Here is a 26,215-nt window from a genome sequence, read left to right as displayed (position 1 = left end):
TGCATCAAAATCTAAAGGTGTTTTGTATGAAATATCATAATTAGTAATTACATGTAGTGGACTAAAAAGTTCAATATTTCACTCTGTAATGCATCACATGGAAATACTCAAGTAAAGTACAAGTACCTCTAAATTGTACTTAAACTTACAATATGTAATATTTAGCATGGGCGGCGCTCAGCGCCGGACGGAGCCACGGTGCCGCTGCAAAATACTCTCGGGAAGGAACTTGTTGTGGTGGAAATTCCAACACAAAGAAAGCGGGAGGTAACGGACATCTGGCCAAAAAGAGTGACATCCGGGGGAATTTCCGGCGGCATCGGAGTAATCCCGGAAGTGGAACGTCGTGGATATAGACTAGCCCAGCGCTGTTAACCATGGACAAAACAATCATACAAAATAACTTTATGAGCATGTTGAATGTTGTTAACGGTTTAGCCATCAAGCATTAGCTTAGCGTAAGCCACTTGTCAACATAGCACAAGCTGGACCGATATTGAAATATCATTCCAATAAATTAGGTGTACTGTCTACTGTGTTGCAAAGTGGCATGTCATTAATAAAAACATGATGCTGTGTAGCAGAAAATTATGGATTGCTGCTACCGAGTATAATTCCTTGCATTATATGATTAACAATTACTCTCAAAGTATCATCTGGTTTTCATGTGTGGTTTTGAGGAAGTTAGAGCATCTACAGGGGTCAAAGGTTACATGATGCCATTGACAGGCGACCAAATGACACACTTTGTGTCATTGATTAAAATTACAGATTTCTCTAGGTTATAATATTGTTTTCGTTTTAAATGCAGACTTCCTAATAAGTGCATTGGTCTTGTTGAAAGTAACGACACTGCCGATGTCAACTGACAGACGATGAGGGTGGTGATAGATTCAAATAAAGAAATTAAACTAGGTCTGTGACGTTACACAAATGTTCTCCCGATGCACGTGGTGCCTGGCTGAACTACTTCTTATTTGTTGCATTGAAAATGCAGAGGAGGAGCTGCCTTGAGTGGCCGAGGAGGAAACGTATCTGTCCGTTTTGCGTGTGCCATCAACGTAAGCGCAGCTCGCAGTGTCGGAGCATCACTTGCAAACCAAAACCACAAGAGTAAACACCTTCATCCTGTGGATTGCTCGTGTTTCCTTCAAGATTATGGAGTTTAAACTGTGTGCGTAAAAGGGACATTTGGAAACGATGGATTTGCTTCTTGTTGGAGAACCTGGAGAATGTGCATTAATGCAAAATGCCACTACTTCGGAAGTTAGAGGAGAATCTTTGCTTAGTGTAAAACAGTGAATGAAGTCACAGCAGGTATGAACTCCACAGCAGCGGGGAGATTTCAACCGCCCACCATCCCGGCGATTATGTTCATCTTTGGGGTGGTGGGGAATGTCATCGCCATAGTGGTTCTGCGGATATCACGAAAGGAACAAAAGGAAACGACTTTTTACACACTTGTGTGTGGCCTGGCGGTGACAGACCTCCTGGGCACACTGCTGGCCAGTCCCGTCACAATCGCCACATACGTGAAGGGCGCGTGGCCGGGAGGTGATCCACTGTGCCAGTACTCCGGCTTTATCCTGCTCTTTTTCTTCTTGGTCCAACTCAGCATTGTGTTTGCAATGTCAGTGGAGAGATACTTGGCAATAAACCATGCATATTTCTACAACGAGTACGTCAACCAAAAACTCGCTGCGCTGACTCTTTTGGCCATTTACATTTCCAACATCGTGTTTTGCGCGCTGCCCAGCTTGGGGCTCGGGCAGGTGAAACTCCAGAGACCGGAGACCTGGTGTTTTATTGACTGGCAAAACAACCAAACATCAGTCGCAACTTTTAACTTGATGTACGCGGGTGTAAATTCAGTCATCGTGCTTGCCACTGTCATATGCAACGTGATGGTGTGCGGGGCTCTGATCCTGATGCACAAGCGGTTCATCCGCCGCACGTCTTTGGGCACGGACCAGAGGCGCATCGCGGAACTCAGGCGCAGACGGAGTTTCGGACGATTAGCCGGAGCAGAGATTCAGATGGTGATCCTTCTTATAGCTACATCGGCTGTGGTTCTCATCTGCTCCATACCTTTAGTGGTGAGTATCTGACACACTTTGCACCGGGTATGTGCGCAATCAATAAACAAATAAAGGAAACGCAGTATGCCTAGACTACAGCTTAATTCACCAGAAAGTAATGAAATGGATATGAGTCAAAATATTAAAAAAAAAGAGTGTGCGCCCTTATAACAGCAAAACACCAAAAGAAGTTTGTAATGGTACCGAATGAATTAAATGATAAAAACACAGCAGGATATGGTTAATAATAATCACCGAACCTTGTGTTCCCGTTTTAGATACTTGTGGTTAGGTGACGCATTTCTCTGAGGCACAAGTGAGATCACTCCCTCCGTTTGCTGTTTAAAACAGCATTTACAACGTTTTGGTATTAGCATTATAGGAAAATACGTGTGTGTGTGTATATATATAAGTCCCTCACCCACAAAGACCTCCATAACCCCCCCGCACCACTCAGGACCAAGCACCGTGACAGAGCTTTCACCATTGCAGCCCCCTCCCTCTGGAACTCCCTACCCATACGCATCCGTGACTGTACTGACCTGGACACATTCAAAACACTAATCAAAACACACCTCTTCAGATTAGCTTTCCACATACAATGGTCTTACATTTCTCACCTCATAGTTACTGGTTTCATTGTTTTTAATTGTCTCTAATATGCTTGTTTTATGTGTTGGTTTTATTGCTTATCTGTTTTTAATGTGCTATATGTGCTGGTTTTACTGTAAAGTGTCTTTGAGTACCATGTAAAGAGCTATATAAATACAACGTATTATTATTATTATATATAATTAGTGTAAACTTTGTGTTATTTGCTCATTTAGGCCAAACTGTCATCGCCAGACTTCAATGTTCAGACTATACGTAGGCTACTAGCCAACTAAAAATCAGCCTTCGGAGGATCAGAGCGTGAGATTTCCGTAGGTGTTTGCTCGTGGGGTGCGGAATGACAGGCAGACATTCCTGCATCTGTGGGGCCAAAGTCAGTGATCGAATTGAAAGATGGGTTCACACTCAGTGAACTCACAGTCTTAAAACAACAGTCAGGTGCCCATATGAACAGTTTGGTCTTGCTGTAAATATTAGGCTACTCGGGACAAAATCCTTGGTCCTGATTCTGTGTTAAAATATATCCCAAAGTTCAGCTGAAGTTTTTATGAGGCTTCAGCAGTCTGAGATTAGCAAATATTTGAGTTTTTTTTTTTTCCCGATGTTAGTGTCTTCTCGGTACAAAATTCTTTCACAGTGGCTTCAAATAAGCCTTGGAATGTGTTGTTGCAGAGGACTCCTCTTCCATTGGAAGCATGATAGAAAGGGATATTTGAAGGTCCAAGTACAAACAGGAGGAGTGATGACAGCACGCAAAAATCTGATTTAATGTGGGTATTTGTTTGGACAAAAAAAAATGTGAACCTATTCTTTAAGGATCTCACTTGTATAATTAATGAAACGTCCAACATTAAGGATTTTGTGACTCTGTTGACTGATTGTTGATTAGACCCATGGGGAAGCCCAATGGTCAAAGGCTTATGATGAAGGATGATGGGAACTCTAACAATTACTTTACTCTTGTAAGTGAAGTGTAGACAAGTTTGGGCTTGGAAAAACACTAGCTCAAATTGATTCTGCATTTGAAATGTAGTTCCATGTTCCTTTATGTGACCGACAACCCATTGACACGTTCCTTAAATGATCTTGTGTTTTCTCTCCTGTGCCATCAGTGGAGGATCTTTGTGAACCAGCTGTACGGAAACCAAACAGAAGAGCCTTTCGGCTTGAATAAAGACTTGCTGGCCATTCGTATGGCCTCTATCAACCCCATCTTAGACCCTTGGATCTACATCCTGCTGAGAAAGACAGTGGTCCTCAAGCTGATGGAGAAAATCAAGTGTCTGTACTGCAAAATGGGCGGGCGGGGACGAAGGAACGGCAGGCAGTTCCGCTGTGCCGACGGCGGCCTCTCCGCCTCCATTGTCTCGCGAGATTCTCCCTCGCTGGTGTCGCATGAGCTGCGGGAAATGGTGAACACTTCACAGACCTTCCTGTACCCGTCGGAGGAAAACGCCAGGAGGTCAATTCAAGCAGGGGCACAGGGCGGCTCCAGTCCTCCAGAAACACAGACGTTACAGGGCCCCCAGGAGGTCAAGGGGCCTCAGAGGGAGCTTTCACAGTGTGATTTAGAGGAAAGAGTGCCAGGCAGGCCACTGAAAGAGCTTCCAATGTGCCCCAAGGACCCGGCTCTACATGTGACCTTCACGGACGAGAATGCAAACTTACAGGAGAAATGCATATAACAGTTAGAATGATCTCGAAAAGTTTTCACTTCTGTTACAGAAACGTCTACGGACAGAAGATAGGAACTAATAAGAGCACTGCAAAGACATGATAATGATGGGACAGCACCTGAATACTGAATAATCATCCATCAATGTGTGGATATCTTGCCGACTGCTATTTGACAGACTACTGAACTAAATACCCATTATCAACGTAGGCCTATTACTCTTTATCTAGAAGTTATCACAAACACAATATCACTAAATACACTTAAAACAGTACAACCAAAACAGTTAGTATATCAGTGAAACCAGAGAACAACATGACGTTGTCGAGGAGCTCTTTTCTTGCACTTTTTTAAATTGTTAAACCACTGCGAGGCTGTTTTGACAACCTGCACGATGACTGTTAAGAATGAATGTCAAAATGTGAAAATGTGTTCCATGATGTTAATTTATTTTAAGTATGAAATTGTACAGTATTGTCTTCTCTGTGAGAAGGTCAAGATAGTTTGGAGGAATTTTAAATCGGCACAAGATGAACATGTTCAGTTTTTTTTCTCTTTTTTTTGGGTAAGTACTACGTAGGAACATTTGCAAACAATTTGGTCCAACTGGTTGACAGAGCAGCTCTGACAACAAAAGCTAGAATCATACCATCCCCTGCATTTTATAACAAAAGGCAGCTATACTGTGTCTTTTCCACAATACAGACACTGGAGGATGTTAAGAGGCCTCATAAAGTAACGTGTTAATATCAAATCGTTAATGTACTTTTCCCAGCCCATTACTTTGTAAGTATTAATCCAACTGCATTTTTATTTAACCTTAATGCAATGTGCAATCCCCCTCGTCTAATCAGACTTCATCGGGGAATTAAGAAGGGGAATGCAAATTGAAGACATTAAGTTTCCTGTCTGATGAGTTTAAAGGTTTTGCCTTTTCTTAAAATGGATTTCCTGATGGCATTAATGCTATTCTATAAAGATTGATATATAAATACTGTGTTTATACTTCGATGTTAAAAGTTGTTGTTGCAACAGCCGATGTGAACTTTACCACAAAAAGGTTGACTCTCTTGTGAAAAGACTGTTGTACCAAACTCATAAATAAACCAAAAATTGGTAAATATTCACATTCATTTGTGTCACTCTTTTGGTATGGTTTAGTATAACAGTGAATTATGTTATATTGATATAGCTAAATATGCATGGTATATTGGTGCATTCATGCCACCTGGGAATAACAGGCACCGCCCCTCTGATTACGTTCTTTTTTCGACTGCCAGCGTTCACATGGTCGGGATGCATGTTCTTCTTCTTCTTCTGTTGTATTGGCATTTGGCATAACAACTTGTTGCATGACTGCCACCAACGGTTGGCCGTAGCCTAGAGCATCAGGTGTGTGAAAACATGGAGGCCACAATAACAAAAGATTTGCTGCTGTTTTCTTATGCGAGCATAGAAACAGCACGTGGACAGGTGTTTGTTTGTGTTATCTGCAGGACAACGAACGGGAAAGGACACGGATAAGTTGTTGTTTTTTTTTATACATAGGCCTATGTCTGTGTATGTTTCTTGGCAGAGGCATTTATCCAAACTAAACAGTTTATTGTCATTGAAATATGTTCAGTGAACCAAAGTTGCTTACATCAAACGTCAGTTGTCAACAATGCGTCACCAACTGGGAAACTCGGTTAGCAAAATCTAGCCCCAGTTTCCCACCTCTAATTCCCACAAGAAGGGACGTGAACGATGACGTTTTCACTGTGAAAAATGTTTTTCCGATGATCATGAACGCATGGTATGTCTACAATGTGCTGTGAAATAGGGGAATTATTAGGAGTATATTTAGAGCTGAAATGTACGGAGGCCCTGAAGTGCAAATCACAACAGCAAATAGAAAAACGCAACAGCAAATCATAAAACACAACGGCAAATACGGCAAATAGGAAAACACAACAGCAAATATGAAAACACTTCAACAAATCATAAAACACAACGGCAAATAGGAAAACACAACGGCAAATACGGCAAATAGGAAAACACGACAGCAAATATGAAAACATGACAGCAAATATGAAAACACGACAGCAAACAGGAAAACACGACAGCAAACAGGAAAACACGACAACACGACAGCAAATAGGAAAACACGACAGCAAATATGAAAACACGACAACAAATATGAAAACACAACAGCATTAACTTCTACCGGAAAAGGTAGGGCCTATCTAGTAGAGGATGGACCCTCCTGATTGGACAGACGGACTGTCTGTCTTTTAACAGGAAGGAGAGGTGAAAAACATGGAAAAGCGCCTACTTTTAACAGACAGTCCGTCTGTCCTTTCAGGAGGCTCCGTCCTCTGCTAGATAGGCCCTACCTTTTCCTGTAGAAGTTAATGCCGTTTTGTTTTCCTATTTGCTGTCGTGTTTTCCTATTTGCCGTTGTGTTTTCCTATTTGCCGTTGTGTTTTCATATTTGCTGTCGTGTTTTCCTATTTGCTGTTGTTATTTGCACTTCAGGGCCACCGCAGAACGATCATTCGATTAAGGAAAGATGAAGGATGGAAAATGAATCTGCAACTATTTTGATCATTCGAGTCATTTTTTGAAAGCAAAAATGCCAAAAAGCTCTGGTTTCAGCCTCTTAAATGTGAGGATTTGCTGCTTTTGGTAATTTTATATAAAACCGTTTTTGATGGTTGGTTGGACAAAACAATGTGCTGGACATATTCCACTATTTTCTGACATTTTATAGACCAAAAGAGTAGTTAATTTATCAAGAATCTGCATTTTAATCAACAATGAAAATAATCATGAGTTGCAGACCTATCTGTACAGAAACAAAATCTATTTAACCTGAACGAGGTCTCCCTTAGCGGCTGCCTCTCTAAATCGTTGCTGAAAATGAAATATTGATCAGTCCTGAATAGAATGGCTTTACTTATTGAAATTAAAGTCAATACTGGTCACTTGAGGTTAATGGATGGCAGTCACATCTTTAACATGAACCTGCTGGAGAGCAATGTGCAAAGAACTGCTAAACAAAACAGTCCTAAATGAAATTCAAGCATGTATTTATGTAAATGCTCTACATTAACATGTTCTTTTGCCAGCATGCCACTGTCAGTACCCTTTAACAGCTGGGAAAATACAGGTCAGCTTACATCACTTTCATCTAGATGATGGCTAAAACACATTTGGAGCCATTTCAGATGACACAGCACTACTCACCTGCAGACAGATGGTTTCTCCTCCCCTCAGATCATTTCCAGGTCGAGTGTGGCCGATGTCCAGAGCCTTCCGAGAGCGGTTAAACCTCCCTCTGAGAACAATTACCCAGTAAAGGAAGCTATGACCTCAGACTAAGAAATCTGTTAGTGTTAGAGTCTCTCGGGAGGCAAGAAATAGTGATTGACAAAACAGTTGTGATAGGATTTTAACAGACTATGAAATGAGGAAAAATTATTTTGGATCTTGGAAACTTCATTCCTCACCTCATCAGCTAACAGCAGGAACACACTACAGTATATGTGACAGGCTGTTTTAGACATTTAAAGCCCTGCCATGAGGAGCCTGTTAAAACAATTAGTCTATTAGAAGATGCCACTCAAAAAGCAACGCGTGTTCATGATGTGGCCTTTAAGCACGGGAGTGGAGTTAAAAGCAAAAAGTATATCCAAGGAAATTATATTATAAAAATGCTTACAGTATTTCTACTACCATAGCTGGGCTAATGTACATTGTAAGGTTAAGGTGCATGATGATTTAAAGTCAGATCTATTCAGGGGTTTGGTTAGGCTATAGTCATGGTTAGCAGAGACTAGAAGATGCAGCAAATAGTCCAGATAATGGACATCATTTTCCACCTGAACAGCATCACAAAAACTCAAAAGACCAGATTTAATTACTTTCACATCCTATTTTCTGGCTCACTGAACGTCATCTGTGTGTGTTTCTTTATCTTTCTTCTGTCTCATACATGCAAGACATACCAGCACAGTGTTTCTGCCTGCCACTGGGTTTGAATATTTAAGTGTAAACATGAAATAACTTCATTGAAGAGTTGGAAAAGTCAATAGAGAAAATATACATGATATTGGCAGAAAGAATGGCATTTTTACAACTTTAAAGCTATTGTACTTGGCGTAGGCCTGGTTAAGTGAAAACCGTCCACTGACAACAATCAACTAAACAGATTTTCTTTAGCACTTTCAGTTTTCAATAAACTGGTCATACATTTGTTTGAGTGTTTGTTTTAATAACGCAGTGTTAACAGCAGTTGGAACATCCAGATACTTTCAAATAAAATCCCTTAGCACACCCTGATTACACACAGATGACATCCATTTATCTTATCATGCACCTGCTTAAAACAACTGCTGCACCAGTTATGATTTGGGTGTGCCACGAGTAAGGGTGTGACTACTTATGTAATCATGTCTCTTTGTTTTAAACTTGTATCTAATTTAGATCAATTTGTAGATGTGTTCTTTGTCTCTGCCATGGAGAGCCATTTTTTTTTTTTAAATGAAGGTGCTAGCACTTTGTATTGTAATTAGTGTGCAGCAACCTCAGTTGCTCTTCTGTGTACAGAACATCGTGAGTCCAGTTTACTTTTTGTAGCCATCTGCCCCTCTGACAAGAAGACTCTGAATATTGTTACATCTAAAAGAAGGATGGGGTTTAAAATGACTTAATGTAGTTCAGAATTGTGACTGAGCAGAAACCCTAAGCATTGTTGCATGTTAACATGACCTGCCAGTGCTGACTAACCATAGGAATATACAGTGTACGTTCAAATCCTTCTTTTTACACAGAACCTGCACTATCTAGGGACTTCCTGTGGCCCTTTTATAGAAACTCAATTAGTTCTATATTTACGCTGCTCTACAAAGCTGAGGAGTACCACAACTGCTTGAGAAGTGAGACTTTTATCTTCTTTTCTACTGAAATGCATGTTCACAGTTTACCTTCACATAAATAACTTAAGTTTCTGCATAGTGATACATTGATGAAATATTAAAACGCTGTAACCAAAAAGGAATAGAAGAACCTAATGTCTTTATTTCTACTATATTTTCACATTTGTTTGAAGCATTTAGTTAAAAGACATGAAAGCAGACTTTCGGACAGAATTGAATTGAAATCATCAAATCCATCACCTTCTTTAACTTACTTTTAGGGCAGGAAGTAGAATATTCATTCATAATTAACACACACAAATGTAGAAGGGTTTCTTTCCCCAACAGACCCACAAATGAGATTAATCTGAGTCATAATTCTTAAACAATCTATTTACATTTTCCAGTAAGAATGTTGCCTATACGCCACATTAACTTTATCAAGATCTTACAATAATGCTAATGATTTCACTGTTGTTGTTATGCCGTATTACTGAGAATTTAATTTAGCTCCAACATTGTTTTCCATATTTAAATTTATTCTCAAAAAAAATGATTCAAGTAACAGTTTTGAAATAGCTTATTATCCTAAAGACAACAACTATGTTATTGGCTGTGAATCTCCTACTTGCGCAACATGGAGCACACATGTATCTACTTTATTTTTGTATAATATTTGATTCGTTTTGGCTTTTTTAGCCCTGTATTTAGATTTGCTCTGATGCTAGTGGCGTGGCTCTAGGGACGCAATGTAACTCAGTCATCTAGCGTCATCTTCAGGTCAACATTTGAGTTTGTCCAATACTTTGGTTTATGAACAAATACCTGCAAAACTAACAACCTTTCCATCAGCCTCAGCTGTACTCGGTTTAGTGCTAATTAGCAAATGTTACCTGTCTAACATTAACATGTCCCAATACATCATATGTCAAATTAAGTATGCAAAAATACCGGGACGTGCTATTGCATCCGGTCACATTTGGCAGTATGCAAGCCAGCATGCTTTTCTGGCTATTCTGACCCACAATCCTCAGCGCAGCGGAAGATATGTCACATCGACTGAGCCGCTGAGAGAGCACAGACAGATGACACCTGACGACAGCTCAGACTACGGACTGCAACGGATATATGAGCAAGAGGGTCAAGATTCAAGATGCAGTATTATGACAAAGTAGCCCCAATTGTGTCCCAATTGTATGAATACTGCATGCAACACTATGAGTACTTTGTAAGGGCAGCTGCAGTGCATACTAAAAGTAAAAAGAAAAAGTATGTGATTTGGAATGCAGCATTAGGCCCTGTTTACATGTACATGGTTATTTTGAAAAACTGAGACATTTCCCTTCTTTTGTGCCCTTCGTTTACACGCAAACGGAGAATTCGCCTCTGAAAACGAGTCTTTCTAAAACCTCCGGCCAGAGTGGAGATTTTGGAACACTTCGTTTGCACGTCTGCATGTAAACTGAGACAAACGGAGGTTTAGGCAGCCGAGGAAGTGAGGACGAGAAGAGAGAGGAAGTGATTCGTTGCTGTGGTTGCTATTTTCGGGATTCTGATTCTGATTCTGGCTAACGTGGTCTTGAGCTTCTCGTTACACTGCCACCTACAGGTTTGGCATGCTCTTGATGGCATTGACTGTATATATATATATATATATATACACACACACACACGGATACATGTAAACGAACACTTTTCTGAAAACTGACAGCTGTGCAAAATGTTATTTTTGAGAACGGAGAGGTTGAAATGTCTGTTTATGAAAATAGCCGGCCACGTGTAAACGTAGCATGAGTCTTGTTACTTTCTCACATACTAAACATTGTAATGGTAACATTTGGTTCAACAACTTGGTCAAAATCCTACTACTCATCTCCAAAAAAAAAAAAAAAAAAACAACTTAAAAATAAGTAAAAGACAACCACTGGACTCAAAAAGTCCCTAAGGAAAGAACACTACCGGAAACACAGATTCCTATTATACCTTTTAATTCATGTTTAGTCACTCATTGACAATTTGCTGAGCGTGCATGCTCTTTTTTTTTTTTACTAACAACCAAACACAGACACATTGAAACCTCAATACTTACAACTAGATAAATCAATGTAATCTACTATAGAAGCACACCACAAATGCTGATTGTGTTTCCTCTATTAACGTGTTAGCAGCTTTTCACTGCTTCATCTATAGGATTATTAGTGCGATTGGAGCTTTTGTTTGCATTTTTTATTTGTACAGTTTCCTGTAAATTGTCTAAATTTGATAAATAATCCCAAGTGAAAATGCTGCCAGTTTCAACCAGGCACATCCTTTTTTTCCATTTTCAATAAAACCTACGAAACCTTCGGACTCCATCAAGTGGAAGTCTCTTGTTTCAGAGTGCCATAAAGTAGATTATATTGTAACCACAGAGTACATTAGCTATTAGCTAAAACACTGTGCTATCCAGAGGAAACACATAGAACTAGGAGATGCTAAAGTTTATAGCTTCAAAAACATATAAAAACTTTGCATGCACATTTAACACATTAAATGGATGGAAAATGGAAAACGACAAAACTCAAATTGTATTTCATTCTGTTGCAATTTACTCAAAGTTCTCGTGTTTGCTTCTGACTAGGTTTTTTTCATGCTATAGCTTCACATACTCACTGTGGTTTCAGAAATAAAAAGCATTCAGTCCAAAAAAAATGTAACCGGGTCAATCAATTCATACTGAAACCAATTCAAAGTCTTCTTGCTTTGACAAACTGTTCATTTGATGGTATTGCCGCGTCCTCTGATCCCTCTTCCCCGGGGAGAACATTTTTTACATTTCCCTCAGCGTCTATGACCACGGCGCTCCTCTTTAGCTCCTCGTATTGTGTCTGTCGCTCGGCAACGGCCACGCAGGCTGCCAGCACCTCATCAGACTCAAAGTCATAGTCCTGCTCCAGCTCAGGGGCATTAAGGATCCGTTCTTTGGTCTCCTCCTCTTGCCGGGTCTTCTCCTTGGTTGCTAAATCCTGTTTCTGTAACCTCCATGCCCACTCCAGGTCTTCCTGCCACAGGCTGCGCTCTGATGGGCACAGGTGGATCGCAACCTGGAAGGACCTCACAGCCTACAGGGACAAGTACCGCAGGAGCTTAGGATTCAAACACAAGCTTTAAAAAGGTTTATAGTCTCCAACAAACTGAACATTTAGCCGGAATTATTTCAGTTCCTGTTTGCGGGGTTCACTGTAATTGACACAGGTGAATTGTATGACGTTGGCATCTGTGCAGCTGAATGAGCAGGTGGGTGCACGGTCAGCATGTCAACAAGCAAGGCTCTAACATTCTTCGTGCTGTGTTGCAGGCAGACTTATGGTTTCATTAAGGAGACATCAATAGCTCTCGAGCAGTTGCAGATCGTTGTAAAAAATGATTGTCCCACTGAACAGAACAACAAACGGCCTCCAATTGTTTATGGGGACCTGATGTCAAGCCTTAGCTGTGACGATTTGATGCCTGTGAAATGGTGAAATAAATCCATCCCTACATGCTATCCGAGGTGACTGATGAGCTCAAATCAATTCGGACAGATGATAAATAGTTCTGTGTTAATATGGTAATGAAGCCAGTTAGATAAATAAAAAAATGGGTGACGTTGACTCGACCTTAAAGACTTCACAATTATCCAAATAACCCTGGCTGAACACCCGTCTTGGTAGTAGTTCACCAAATCTCATAATTTTACTTTCAGACCTACTTTTGTATAAATTAGCAGATGATGAAGCAGCCAGGCAGTGAAGACAAAACAAGTACATAGAACACTACATCGACTAATTTTACAGAGCAGTGCTACTCAGCAAAAGAAATGTTGTATAATGTCTTCTGAGGCTCTGTAGGACCTTAGTGAAGTCTTTTTTAGGCAGTTCTCGTACCAAGGATTAAAAGTCAGATATGAATATGAATAAAAGTTTAACTAAGAGAATGCGACTCCTGAAACTGACTCACACACGCAATCAGCTAGACCGTTGAGTTGTTGGATTTACAATGCAAAGCCCTCAGGGACAACGGCCAAGTTTAATATTGGCCTGTTATCAAGCTACACACGGAATTATTGTTAAATATTGACAGCTGACATGACCTGCTGCCGTTTGTTTTTTGAACGTTTTGTGACTGTACACAGCCTCTTCGATGATGAGAAACAGGGAGGGGAGATAAAAAGATTCAAAATCTGTGAATTTTGCCAACTAACCTAATTTTTCACATTCACACGCTCTGCTCGCACTGTACTAAAGGAGAGCAATGCTGCAACATTAGCAGGCTCAGGTAGACAGAACACAGTTGACTACATAAAAAAAAAAAAATCTGCATTTGATCAGGTTTTTTTAAGTCGACCTAGATCCATTAAAATATGGCCGGATCTGCCCCGATAAAGATCCTCGGGATCAGCTCAGGACATCCTTAATGTAAGTGCAATACTAAATGGCTGGAGTTCCCCTACAAGCACTATGTACAGATGAGAAGACAGGGTTGTGTTCACGTCCTGATGAGGATAGCTCAGTTTCTTTTCAGTGGCACCTGTTCCCAGTGATACAGTGAGCCAGGTCAGATTTAATGACCAAAACTTGTGTTTTCTTGGCCCTTTAACAAAATGGGGACTTGTTACTACACTGCAACACTGATCATCTTCAATCAGTAGTTTTGTAAGGAAACAAAAGAATAAACTGGTATGAACCGAACACATGATTAGTTTCTATGTGAAAGACTAAGGCTTCTCATTAACCTTTCAATAGGTATCGCATCAATGCTTACAACTTGATAGGAAGTGTTCCCCACTCGTAACCGTGAATAACCTGCACGGTCAAGTTCAACTTAGGAAGTCTGTGACAGGTGAACTGTAATAGATTTGACTAATGAAACTGACTGTGCCCAAAATAACATATCAAGTTTCATCTTGAACAGACTTCGGAGTCTTGTCAAGTTTTTATTTCCAAAGTAATCCTTCAACAGACAAAATGCCACAGTAGGCAGATTAACCGGCTCCTGAATGATACTAATGGGAAGATAAATGGCGACGGAGCTGTCATAAATGTCAATGCAGTTTCCAATGCTTTTAAAACATAAACAGGGGTGGAAATTAAACATAAACAGCGGTGGAAATTAAAGACGAGAAGAAAAAGAACAGACTCACTCATGAGAGAGAAAATGTGGAATCACTGCACTCACGCAAACAGGCTCAAATCAAACATGTTGATGCAGACAAAGCTCTAAAACGTGACTGAACGAGCCTCGCTAAAAATAGATAGCCTTTTTTCCCTTCCTTCCCAATAATTTCATTATACAAGGAGGTGTGTCTATATTTGGTTTAGCTTGAGCTCAGGTAACTTTCAACACTTCCCATTGTTGTTTCAAGTGCCGTAGGATAGGTCTCTCGCTCTAGGAATGACATGCAGTGCTATTAGCTGAAGGGTTTCGGAGTTCAGCCCAGTTTGCTTGGCTCTAAATGGGTGAACAGTGTAACTCAGACCCGCAGGTTTCATCCACCCACAGGTCCCGGCGTGTTCTGGGGCAATTTAAGCAATCGTCCAAGCCCCCAGGCTGAAAGAGAAACATCTCAGATGGAGTTTGCACAAAGTAGTAAACAGAAATAACTGACATATTTTAACAGCCCTTCAAAAAGTTAATACAAAACTGATTTATAGCCGGCTACAAAAACAGATACAGTTCATTGCTAAATCAAACATTCAAAAATGAAACGGTGCCATTCCAATGAAGATCATTAGGACCTTTGATTGTTATGCAACACTACTGAGTGAATGTTGGTACAGTCTATATGTGCCAGCTTGAATTTGGTGTGTTTGCACGGGCAAAATGGCGCCGTTTTGACTACAACTAAACAATGCCTTTGGATTTGATTACCACAGTGAGCACAGTCTCAGCCACCTCTAATACACAGTCACCTGCAAACAATGTTAACGGTTTACTGGTTTTTTTCAGGTTCAGTTTGTTTCCTTTGTTGATGTCTCCTCCTGCTATAACTGACAAATTCCTCCATCTAGTACTCACATTTCTTGACAGCCCTGAATTCGATTGTAGTTCGACATATTTTGCGAGCACGCCGTCATTTCATTTTTTTCTATTTATTTGGGGTGTATTGACGGCCATGCTTACCAGGTCCACCTCTCCCAGGTTGAGCTGGGCACGGCCCAGAGTCTGCCAGCCCTCCCACCAAAGAGGGCGAAACTTCACAGCCATCTCTGCTGCCTTCACAGCAGGAAACACTTCCTGTAAAATGGTCAGTACCTGTGGAGAAACCAGACTGGGTTAAAGACTCTTTAAGAATTACCTTCACAAAAGGACAACACAAGTGAGATTTCTGATATCAACACAGTATGTGCAAAATCAAAAAAAAAAAATAGTTGAAATAACTTTTCATTCAAAAAATGCCAATCATTTTTTTTTTTTTGCTTCCCACATCTCTAATGTGCTGTGTTTCTTTGATATCAATGCCAACGGAATATCTTTGGGTTTTGGACTGACAAAACAAGATATTTGAAAACGTTTCATTGAAACCTGTTAAGGGTGATTTTTTACTTTTTTATATTATATAGACCAGACAAGCCCTAGCGATGTGACTCATTCATTATTAGAACACATTGTAGAGAATAGAACAATAGCACAGTCATGGTCACGAGATTGCTTTCTGTAATTTATTTAACTGAACTCAAACATAACAGTGTTGCACTGAGCTCATTAACCTCTCTAACATTGCCAGGCCCAGCAGTCTTATGAATCATCTTTTATTCAGACACAAAGTAGATGAATGCTGTTTCACCGGGATTTTTTTTTATCTATTTTGCTTTTCTGTCATGTAGGAAACAAGAGCTGTCAAAAAATGAAACCATTGTGCAACCATTTGCATACCAATCTGTGAAAAAAAACGAAGTTATTCAAGAGGCTCACTAATTATCGCAGTGGTGGAGTTTAGTTTTCTGCTTAGGGCGGCGACTGAAACAAGTGCTTAAAAAAACCGGTTGTACTGCTGCTGTCAGAAGACACAGGTTTAAGGTTGTGTAAAGCAAGTCTACTTTGACTCTCTGCTAGACTGACAGTGTGGCATCGATGTATACTCTTGTTGGTTTTAGAGCATCATCTCACTGTCATACACATTGTGTTATTAGATATATTCTTCTATTAGTAATCTGTTAACTCAAATATTCCTCTGTTATTAGTAATCTGTTTACTCAAATATTCCTTAATTAAGATGCAACAATAGCACCATTTAATGATCAAATAAAATCCATATAATAATACTGATAAATGTCTCTGGCTCAACACGGAGAACCAAAACGGCATGAGAGCTGTAAAACTATTAACATGCATGGAGCTGAGAGAGTCTTTGGTTAATACCGCAGGAAGATTTTAAAAAGATACATATCACAATGGAATATAGCAAGAAATGTTCATTAGAAAAGCTCAATTAACCTCATGACTTAACCACAAATTCTACAGCAGTTTTAAATGACCACAAGGGTCACTTCTCACGGTCAGCTGAAATCTTCCACACAGCCAGGAAGAAGTGGTGACCGCTTTACAAATGGAGCCAATTTCCTCCAAAGCGCACTATAGTCTGCTGTAACAGACATACAGACTGACAGGAGACGTATTAGGCACAACACTGATTGAGTTAAGAAGAAAGCGATGAAGGGAAGGTAAAATGACCAGAATCAGTGTAACCCTTCTCGTCATCTGGGCTAGTAATGGGAATATGATGAGGTCCAGCCTGTTTTTTAGCCAGATAATGGACACTAATATGTCAGAAGTGGTATACTGTACACGTGTAGTCAAACACATTGGAGCTGAATCTGCAGTAAGCAGTGTGCTTATGTCAAGCTTTGAGTCAGTCAAAGCATGCGGGGAAAACAATCCCCTTTGTGGTGGTTTTCCTGGCCTGGTCCTCTAATGATTTCCTTCTCAAATATCCGATAATGGATACTATTATATTAGGCATACACTGGTTATGGCTATATGGAGAAATTGTATTGTGTTAGTTGTAGTAAATGAATAAGAAATAATGGAGTCTGTCTGTCTACCTTCTGGCTTCTCCACTTTTTACCAAATATATGGGAACCATATTTTTCCAAAATGCCTATGTTAGAAGACAAGGAAAAGCAGCTGAGGAATGATGGCAAAATAAGAGTCACAAAGTTATATCAATCCAGGGGAAGTGAAAGTAACAAGAGAAAGGAGCTAAAAAGCTAAAACGCTAAAATGAAAGCTGTTGGAAACATGCTGCACACTTTCAGTTATGTCATCACCGTGCTGATATCACTTATCTAGCTTAAAAGCATACCAAAGTGGCAGCTGAAAGAAGATCCATGTGGCGGTGATGGCTGATAAACACACACACACACACACACACACACACACACAAACACACACACACACACACACACGGGAGGGATATGTAGAATTGCATACACAGCATGCTGGTTGTCAGTAGCTTTCTCAAACCAAAGAACATTAATGAAATATGTGTTCAGCTATCTTTAAGTTGCTGCACGTGACTGATTTACTGTAAGTTGGTTATGATTTCCTTGGTATGTCCTAAACACAAAACCCCTGTCAGATGAGGAAGAATGCGTGGAATAAGAAATATGATATTCCAGCAAAGTACTCTTTTAAGACACATTTAAAAAAACATAGAAAGAGTCGTAGACATGATAAGCATGGTGAAAAAATGAGTATATGTTAAAGTAACATATAGATCTATAATATACCTGAGACTTCATCTCATACAGAAGTGGGTTGTCTGGGGTCAGCTGAATGGCTTCGTCCAACTTCTTAATGGCCTCCCAGTGCCTAGAGAAAATACACACTGTGGTTTAACAACATATAGAACTGGGATTGGGACTGGATTAATCACACAAAAGGAGTTTGTTTATGGCATCACAAACCAGAACCTGGCTGTCTACTGGTGCACTGTAAACCGCAATGTGATATACAACTAAATAGACATACATCTCTGAATTATTTAGAGTTGAGTAAACTTTATTGTCGTCAAGGGGAAATTTGGCCACAGTTCTACAGTCCGTTGCTTCACAACAAAAACATGGCTCTATTGCACTTAAGTTTAGCATGTATAGTGCTTGAATGTTTTTTGTCTAGGATCTAAAGTTACCCACAGCAATTCACGCCCCACACAGATATCTTGCACTCTACTGAGTTAAACATGTCTTTGTATTAACTTTGGCTCAACTTAAATAGACAACCACATAAAGCAGTGAAATTGGACACTCAGTTTTATTGTCTCCGCCCTGAGATTTGATATATCTTATGTAACCTAACACAGGGCCACATGTTCGTTCAGTGGATATTGTCAAGCCCTTTCAATGAAGTCAAAGCTGCCCCGATCCTGTCTTTCCATTCGTGCATACGACTTCGCAAAAGCTGATATAAATAGACTTTTATGAAGCATGGCTGAGTCATGTTTCGGTTAATGTTTAGTATTACCTTGTGTTATGTGCATTTTAGTTATTCCTTATTTTCACCCAAATAAAAAGTTCTAAATAGAATTGAAGTTTTGTTCTTTTGACTTGGAGTGTAATAAAAGAGAAATGGCTGCCAGAACAATATGTTACATGGGCTTCTTGATGCTATAAAGCTGTCTACCTGTCTGAAGAATGGCAGCAGAGTACACAGGGGTTCCAGCAAGCTAAATAAACACAAACAGCTCCACTGAGGTGAATAGATAGGTTGCAAATCAAACTCTTCCCAGGAAAGCCTGTAAGGTATTCCGTTTCTTATCTGAGATAGCAAGACACTGAGATTGGCTATACTTTAGCCAATCTCAGTGTCTTGCTATCTCAGATAACTGTCAAAATTAAACAGGATGTGCATCAATTTGGGCAGAAGTCACACTGCAGCCTCATTCCAATCAGCTGTCACTGATCTGTTTTGCATAATTCCGTATGCATTTATAAAAGGTTCACAATTTTTGTTTTTACTTTGTAGGTTTTTGACAAACATATTCCATTTTTTTTTTTTTAAACACACTGAATGGACACATGAATATGCTCACATTCACTCCAACAACCTTTTCCTCCTCAAGTCAATATTGACTCAAGAATCATTTCAATAGGCTGATCAAGACAAAGGCTTGGAAAGATTATGAGGTGAAATCCTGGGTTTGACAATACAAATATGTCTGACGTGTCTACACCTTTTATAGCTTTATGAAGAAGGATATCCTAAAAACATTCTAAAGCAATTAAAACCACACAAAGAGACCGTTAACACTGGTCAGTTATAAAACTCAGATCACAGCCAGAAACAGGATCGAGCCTGAGAAAAGTTACACCACTGCTATTTAACAGTCACAGACAGGACTGAGGAAATGGAACTAGAGCAGTGTGGACATCTTGCCGACATATGAGGCAAAAGACACTGCGAAATCAAGTGAGGAAATTTAGCAATATGTAATACATCACATTCACATATAGCTTGAGAGCTAAAAACAGCTCTTCTCTACTGTTCTCACATCTCTGCACATCAGAGTAAGGGCAGAGAGAGAAATAAAACACACACACACAATTGTTCTGAAAAAGAGTAAATAGTTGGGACATTATGATCACTTCACATACTACTGTCCAAAAGAAGGAAACATGCCCAACACATGGTTATGATGACAACACTAAACCAGTAAGCTAATATAAACCAAGAAACAACAAAACAGACATTTGGAAGATGTTGAACATTTGAAACAGCCTCTGAGAGCCAGACCACATATTTCAAGCTCAGTTTTAGCTTCAAGACTCAGCGTGGCAGCTGGACGTTTGGACAAATGAGCAAACTATAACGAGTATTTGGATGATGAAGTGAGTTGCTGCCTCACAAAACTCCCACACCTCCCAAACAACGGTTAAAATTAGCCCTTAATGTGCAGTAAGCGATGCTGGGCAAAGATCGTTGATGTTTAAACTCAACCCCCCCCCCAGATTCATGGACAGAGAACTACTGGCCGGCAGATCCACATGCTGCCTCCCCCCTCTCCCCCCCACCATCAACTGTCGCTGCCTGTTGCCGATTGGCTGGAATAGTGTTTTATGGCTCCTGCACTCCTGTTTGATTTCCATTTACAGAGCCAAGGCTGTATTAAAAAAAAAAAAAAAAAAAAAAAGAGAGCGCTAGGTGACCATGAAGAGAAATTCACTGAATTTTACAAAAAGTGTATTGGATTAACAACACTTACCATACCTTTAAAGAAATAAAGCGAGGCATGATTTTGCAACTGCGTGGACTGGATTGGAACTGCCAATCATCTTTTGTACGACCTATTTGAAATGATTTCCAAACGAACTGCAATGTGCATCGTAAAATGTTTTTTGATTGATTGTTTTGTTTGTTCAACCATTCATTTATCAGTCAGTCAGGCGATGGCTATTTTTTATTTTCCTTTCATCTGTGCAGTTGATGAATTAATGTGTCAACCAGTCCGTTGATGCATAACAACGACAGGGCAATCTGTCATCTTTATTATAAGGTGCTGTAGGAAGGACTGTGAAGATCCAGGACTTGGACAAAAAATGTGAACATCAACAACTTCTCAGTCCCTCCCCCCCCTTTCCACTAAAGCCCAAAACGGTCTCCTAAGCCCCTCCCCCCACAAGGGAGAATAAATGCGTGTGCATGAGCAGTGACTGACACACAGTTAAACACCCCCCCTGGCCATGATTGGAGCATCTGAACAGGGAGCTGTGGATTTTTGCAAATCGCACTACAGGCTGTAGGTGGTGCCAGAGGAGCCGGATATTTTTTAATTACCTGCTTCATGTAGTTCTACTGGAACATAGGGTCACTTTCAGCAAATATGACAGAAAGTTAGTTTTATAAGTCTTACCTACTGCACCTTTAACATTCTACTCGGCACGGCACCATTAGTCCATTTCGATGTGCTGCCTTTTGAAGATTACTGTGTCTGTGATCTTTTCTTAATGTCAACTGTGGTTGGTAAAACCTTGGTAATTGTGGGAGTATAGGAAAGTGGACCTAACTGCGACTCATGACCTTAACATTTTTGAAAAAACACCAAAAGTTGCATAAAACCTCTACCTTCACAGACCCACCTACTTCACACAATGTGAATTAACAGGAGATGATTGAGATCACAAATGGGTACTAGAGGAGCTCTTCAATTACATCAGGAGCATCTAAACCTTGGTAAGGACAGACTGACATCACGGATCAATGTTTTTAGAGAAGAAGAAAAAAACCTGGCTCGCATACCCGACCAGACACCATCTCAAACCTCTAAACAGCCATTATGGAGCAGCAAGACACCATTTCCCCAGCAAAATCCACGTTCTTTTTGCAAATACAATTACAGAGGGCAACAACATTACATATTCTGATCTGAGGGGGAGGGGGTTTACAAAGTGATTGTTATTTGGCTAAAAATCAGTTTCTGAAGGAGGCAGAGTCATTTTTTGCCAGAGACACACAATATCACACTAAAAGGGGTGCTGGAAGTCTTTTTAAATTCACCAAGCAGAGAAATATCATTCAAAATAATATTAATTCAATTCAATTTAATTTTATTTATAGTGTCAAATCATAACAGGAATTATCTCAGGACACTTTACAGATAGAGTAGGTCTAGACCACACTCTATAATTTACAAGGACCCAACAATTCCAGTGATTCCCCCAAGAGCATGCATGAATGCGTAAGTGCGACAGTGGCGAGGAAAAACTCCCTTTTAGGAAGAAACCTCGGACAGACCCAGGCTCTTGGTAGGCGGTGTCTGACGGTGCTGGTTGGGGGTGTGATGAACAATGGCAATAACAGTCACAATAAAAGATATTGCAATAGTTATAATAGTTCATGGTGTCGTACAGCGTAACAGGGCGTTGGCCAGACATAGCAAGTCGAAGCCGGGCATTGCAGTGCGTAGCAGGGTGTAATAGGGCACAGCAGGGCGTAGGGCAGGACCACGGCGACAGCTGCCACCATGATGTAGGTGCCATCATGATCGTTGTTATTACTGGTTACTATTATTCAACATAACATTAACTCTCCATAAGAGTATACTTCAGAGGGTGTTCAAGTAGAATGTAAAAGCAATTTAGTTTATCACTTTATGTTTAAAAAGCTTTAATCAAATAGCTCCAGATTTTTTTAATCTTGATAGGCCTAAAGATTAGCTTCTCCCATGGCCAAAATATAAATTATGGTTGTTATATCCATTTACTGAACTCATCCTGAGAGCAATACGGCTCTTTGGCTTTTGAAATCCAATTCTATACAGTAACATGTATGACTGCAGACACCAAACGACACCTTTGTTCTTTCACAGAAAAAGCCATTAAATAAAATACAGAGAAAACCTCAAGTTTCGATGCTCTAGATTGACTGTGCCTTTGAAATATAATATTTGTTGAATGTTAATCTGTATTCAGTCAGTAGAAAGGCCATCAGCTGTGTTAAATGGGTCTGTGTGCTCTGTACAATGGTGCCCTCCCTTGGAGGATTTCTAATATCACATGTCCCTAGTTAATGGCAAAGTTGACTTCCTTTAGGCCAGGGGTGTCAAACTCATTTTCACTAAGGGCCACACTGGAAAAAGAGAATCACACCAAGGGCCAGACATGTAGAGTTCATTGACGTTGTTTTGTTACTGCATGTCACTTCTTTTTTTTTATATTTTGGTAGCTTTTTTCCTAATTTTTGTTGTTTTTGTGGCTTTCTCAGACATTTGTCACCTTTTTGTAAATGTGTTCCTTTTTCCAACATCTTTGTATGTTTTTTGTCACATTTTTGTTGACATGAAGCCCTACAAAAGTCATCAAAAGAGTTCCTTAGCCGTCATAGAATTTAGCAAATCAAGCAAAACAATTACATTTTTTTTTAACAACCTGTTTCACAGCCTGAATATGAAATCTCTCTCTCTCTCTCTCTCTCTCTCTATCTATCTATCTATCTATCTATCTATCTGCTTCTGGGGGGGATTTCTGAGTCTCAGAGTCGGCAAATCTGCCATATTCTGCTTTGAATGTCAGGTAATTGCAGTTTAAAAAACACTTTCCTGTGTTTTTAGTTAGTTTGGCGCACAACTAGGTGGGCCAAAATTTATTGTGAACCCAAACTGATAAACGGGCCGGATCTAAATCTGCAAGGGGCCGGATTTGGCCCGCGGACCTTGAGTTTGACACATTTTTAATTTCTGTTTATTTGAATAGGGACAGATACAAAAAACATAGATTATTACACAAAGAACAATCCGATGCCTGTATCACAGTGTTTATAGCCATGGCTAATTTCGCAACACCTCTCCCTAGAAGGGCTTTTAACAGTTAAAATAATATAGGAGTCAAATTTGTACAGTGAGTACAATAAAAAGTCAAAAAAAAAGTTAGTAGCAATAAAAATAAATGTAGTAAATAAACACATTCACTCAAGCTCACACAGATGCACACCTCGCATACACACAGCTATACATGTCATATGTCATGATCACACTGCTGCTGCTGTATGAACCATACTTTGATAGTTTTTAAAGGTGAGACATTTTAGTTAGGTCACTTTATATTTGTAGGAAGCCAGTTCCCACAGATTGGCTGCTCTGAAAAGCATTTTGAATAAGATGTTTTACAAAATGGAACTTTACAGTCTCCACATACAGCAGCTCTCTGGATCTGGAGGATTCCAGCCTGTTCACAAATTTACAAAGTGGCTCAGGTGCAAGTCCAGTCAAACATTTAAAAAACAACTTTATGTATTTAAGATTAACAAAATTAACAAAGTTTAAGATTGTATGTTTATTTAAAATGTAACAGTGATGGAATCGAATGGGGTTTTTATCTAAATTTTTTAGGGCACGGTTATAAAGCCTCTCAATAGGCTTTAGGGTAGTTTGGCTAGCCCGGGACCGAACAGTGGTGCAGTACGACAGGTGGGACAGGATCATAGTGTTCAGAAAGACATGAGCACATTCAAATGTTAAACTGCTCCTGATCAACCTGAAACAGTTCAAAACAATGTGCTTTAGGCTATTCTTTATGATCAACCAAAACAAAAAGTAAAAGCTGGAGGTTCATCATCATTGCCCTCTCTTCTCACTCCTTTCTCACAGTAAATTTCCCAATTGCTTGTCTTTAGCAGATCCTGCTTCAGAGGAGGAGGAGCCCATGGCTCACTGGCTATGGTAATAACTTTCTCTGGACAGTATGATTAAGCCCCTGATATCAAATCTAGTAGTCCACAAAAAGAATCCAGCAGCACACAGACAGGAAGCCATCCGTATCATAAGATTCAAATTGTAATCTTGCTTGCTATAAAACTGGCAGTTTACGGAAAATGTATTTCAAAGGAAATAATAGTGTATGCATAAAGCTTGTTTGTTCAGCACTAGTTTTTATCAAAGCAACAGGTGACTGACCAAATACTGAATGTGTTTTTTGAAGTTGCCACTGGCTTTGATGTAGGCTACAAACAGCAAGCGCAGAAAACTGCTAGCTTTAAACAACATCCCTCACCTGCCGTGCTCAGCCAGCATTGCACCTTCATCCTTCAGCCTCTTGCTCTTGGCTGCACAGTCCTCCAGCAGGATCTCCCGCCGTCGTTTGATGGCGTGCAGCCAGTCCACCTCCACATCCTGACGTGGTCCCGCATCTTCAACCTTCTCTGCTTCAGCCTCAAACTGCTGCACCACAGACTTTGAAACCTTCTCACCAACTTTCCTCTTCCAGCCAAATGAAGCCATCCTGTAGGGAAAATGGAGTGGGGTGGATGGTGGCGGCGGCTTTCACTGGCTATATGGTCAATAAATCTCATCTGATATCAATATAATAATGCAATCAGTACTGGAAAATCCATAGACTTTTATTTTGAAATATCAGGAAAATGGCTAGATTTTAGCGTAAAGTTACCATCAGATACTGAACAGAACTGTAGCGTACCCGGCATTCTGGCTGCTACAGTTAGGTGTTTCTCCTATTTAAGCACAGTGCATATAACTGGTTATCTAATAACTACAACAGTAAGACGGGTGATTAAACAAAAACAACCCTGTCACAAAGCTAGCTAGCTAACGTTAGCTATAATAACCTAGCTAACACTTGGCCACACACTTGGTATCCAGTACATTTGCTCACACAAAATTGCACTTGATTTGACTATCACATAGCATATTACATTTGCATTTGTTATTTTAACACCGTAAAATATGCTCAGAAGGTATACGCACAGACGTCTACAGTTATCCGTGGGCAAAACTAGACAAGCTAACGGAAGCTAACGGCTAGCCATATTTAGTGACCCGGAAGCTATGGGAATGTTTACATCGTCTCTTAAAGAAACACGAATCGTGTTTTTAAAGTTGTGATACTAGCATGTTAAAGACACAAAAATATAACATAGTAGCCTACTACCACACTAAAATATTTTTAGTATAGTATTTTAGTAAATGTTTTATTTTTCATGAAATGCCATTACTAAAACCAATGCAATGTCTGGGACTGACAGTCCATTTTGCCCACTAGATAGCGACACAGGTATGACTCAGAACAATTTCTTGACATTTTGTCTGCTACACAAGATGCCGTTTTCAATGTCGGATTTAATATAAAATTAGCATTGCTTTCCATTACAGTAAAGTTATATTACACAAAATGACATGAATACCTAAATAACTTAGTTAGATTTCAGAATAACAAACACTAAAGGACTTTAATTTCCAGGTGAGTATTTACACTTTTTTCCTTGCAGTTGGACATTCCTTGTTTGGAGTAAAAGCTTCTTTTTTTTTTAGCATTGTTTATTGCATGACTGTGATGTGAAATTGGTACTATATTTCTACCTCAGAGTTGTCAAAAGACAAGAGTAACTTCAGCAGAATTGTGTGCAATTAAGCAGTTTATTAGGCAGGTGTGTATACAAATGATTTTAACACTTTCCATTTAGATTTACACTGGTCAATCTGGTAG

General features: G+C 39.8%; 2 protein-coding genes across 4 annotated transcripts; one reads left to right on the top strand and one right to left on the bottom strand.

Moving 5' to 3' along the window:
• The first annotated feature begins 1,003 nt into the window (after nucleotides 1–1,003).
• ptger4b (prostaglandin E receptor 4 (subtype EP4) b) lies at nucleotides 1,004–5,492 on the top strand. Its single transcript, XM_078271523.1, has 2 exons — nucleotides 1,004–2,096; nucleotides 3,803–5,492. Exons 1-2 carry the CDS (start codon nucleotides 1,320–1,322, stop codon nucleotides 4,373–4,375), a joined length of 1,350 nt encoding a protein of 449 aa, XP_078127649.1. The 5' UTR covers nucleotides 1,004–1,319; the 3' UTR covers nucleotides 4,376–5,492.
• A 5,742-nt stretch (nucleotides 5,493–11,234) lies between these two features.
• Nucleotides 11,235–25,573, bottom strand: ttc33 (tetratricopeptide repeat domain 33). Of its 3 annotated transcripts, none has more exons than XM_078272233.1 (5): nucleotides 25,477–25,573; nucleotides 24,767–24,994; nucleotides 18,014–18,095; nucleotides 15,405–15,536; nucleotides 11,235–12,364 (listed from the first exon to the last, which is right to left on the bottom strand). In XM_078272233.1, the coding sequence occupies exons 2-5, from the start codon at nucleotides 24,991–24,993 to the stop codon at nucleotides 11,990–11,992; spliced, it is 816 nt and encodes a 271-aa protein (XP_078128359.1). In that variant the 5' UTR covers nucleotide 24,994; nucleotides 25,477–25,573; the 3' UTR covers nucleotides 11,235–11,989. The 3 variants fall into 3 exon arrangements, with proteins under 3 accessions (XP_078128359.1, XP_078128358.1, XP_078128360.1); XM_078272232.1 differs by having other exon boundaries at nucleotides 25,425–25,523; XM_078272234.1 differs by lacking the exon at nucleotides 25,477–25,573 and adding an exon at nucleotides 25,160–25,392.
• Between the last annotated feature and the right edge of the window lie 642 nt (nucleotides 25,574–26,215).

Source organism: Sander vitreus, chromosome 16, assembly GCF_031162955.1.
Source record: "Sander vitreus isolate 19-12246 chromosome 16, sanVit1, whole genome shotgun sequence".
Taxonomy (NCBI): domain Eukaryota; kingdom Metazoa; phylum Chordata; class Actinopteri; order Perciformes; family Percidae; genus Sander; species Sander vitreus.
This window is presented reverse-complemented; position numbering and strand designations above follow the sequence as displayed.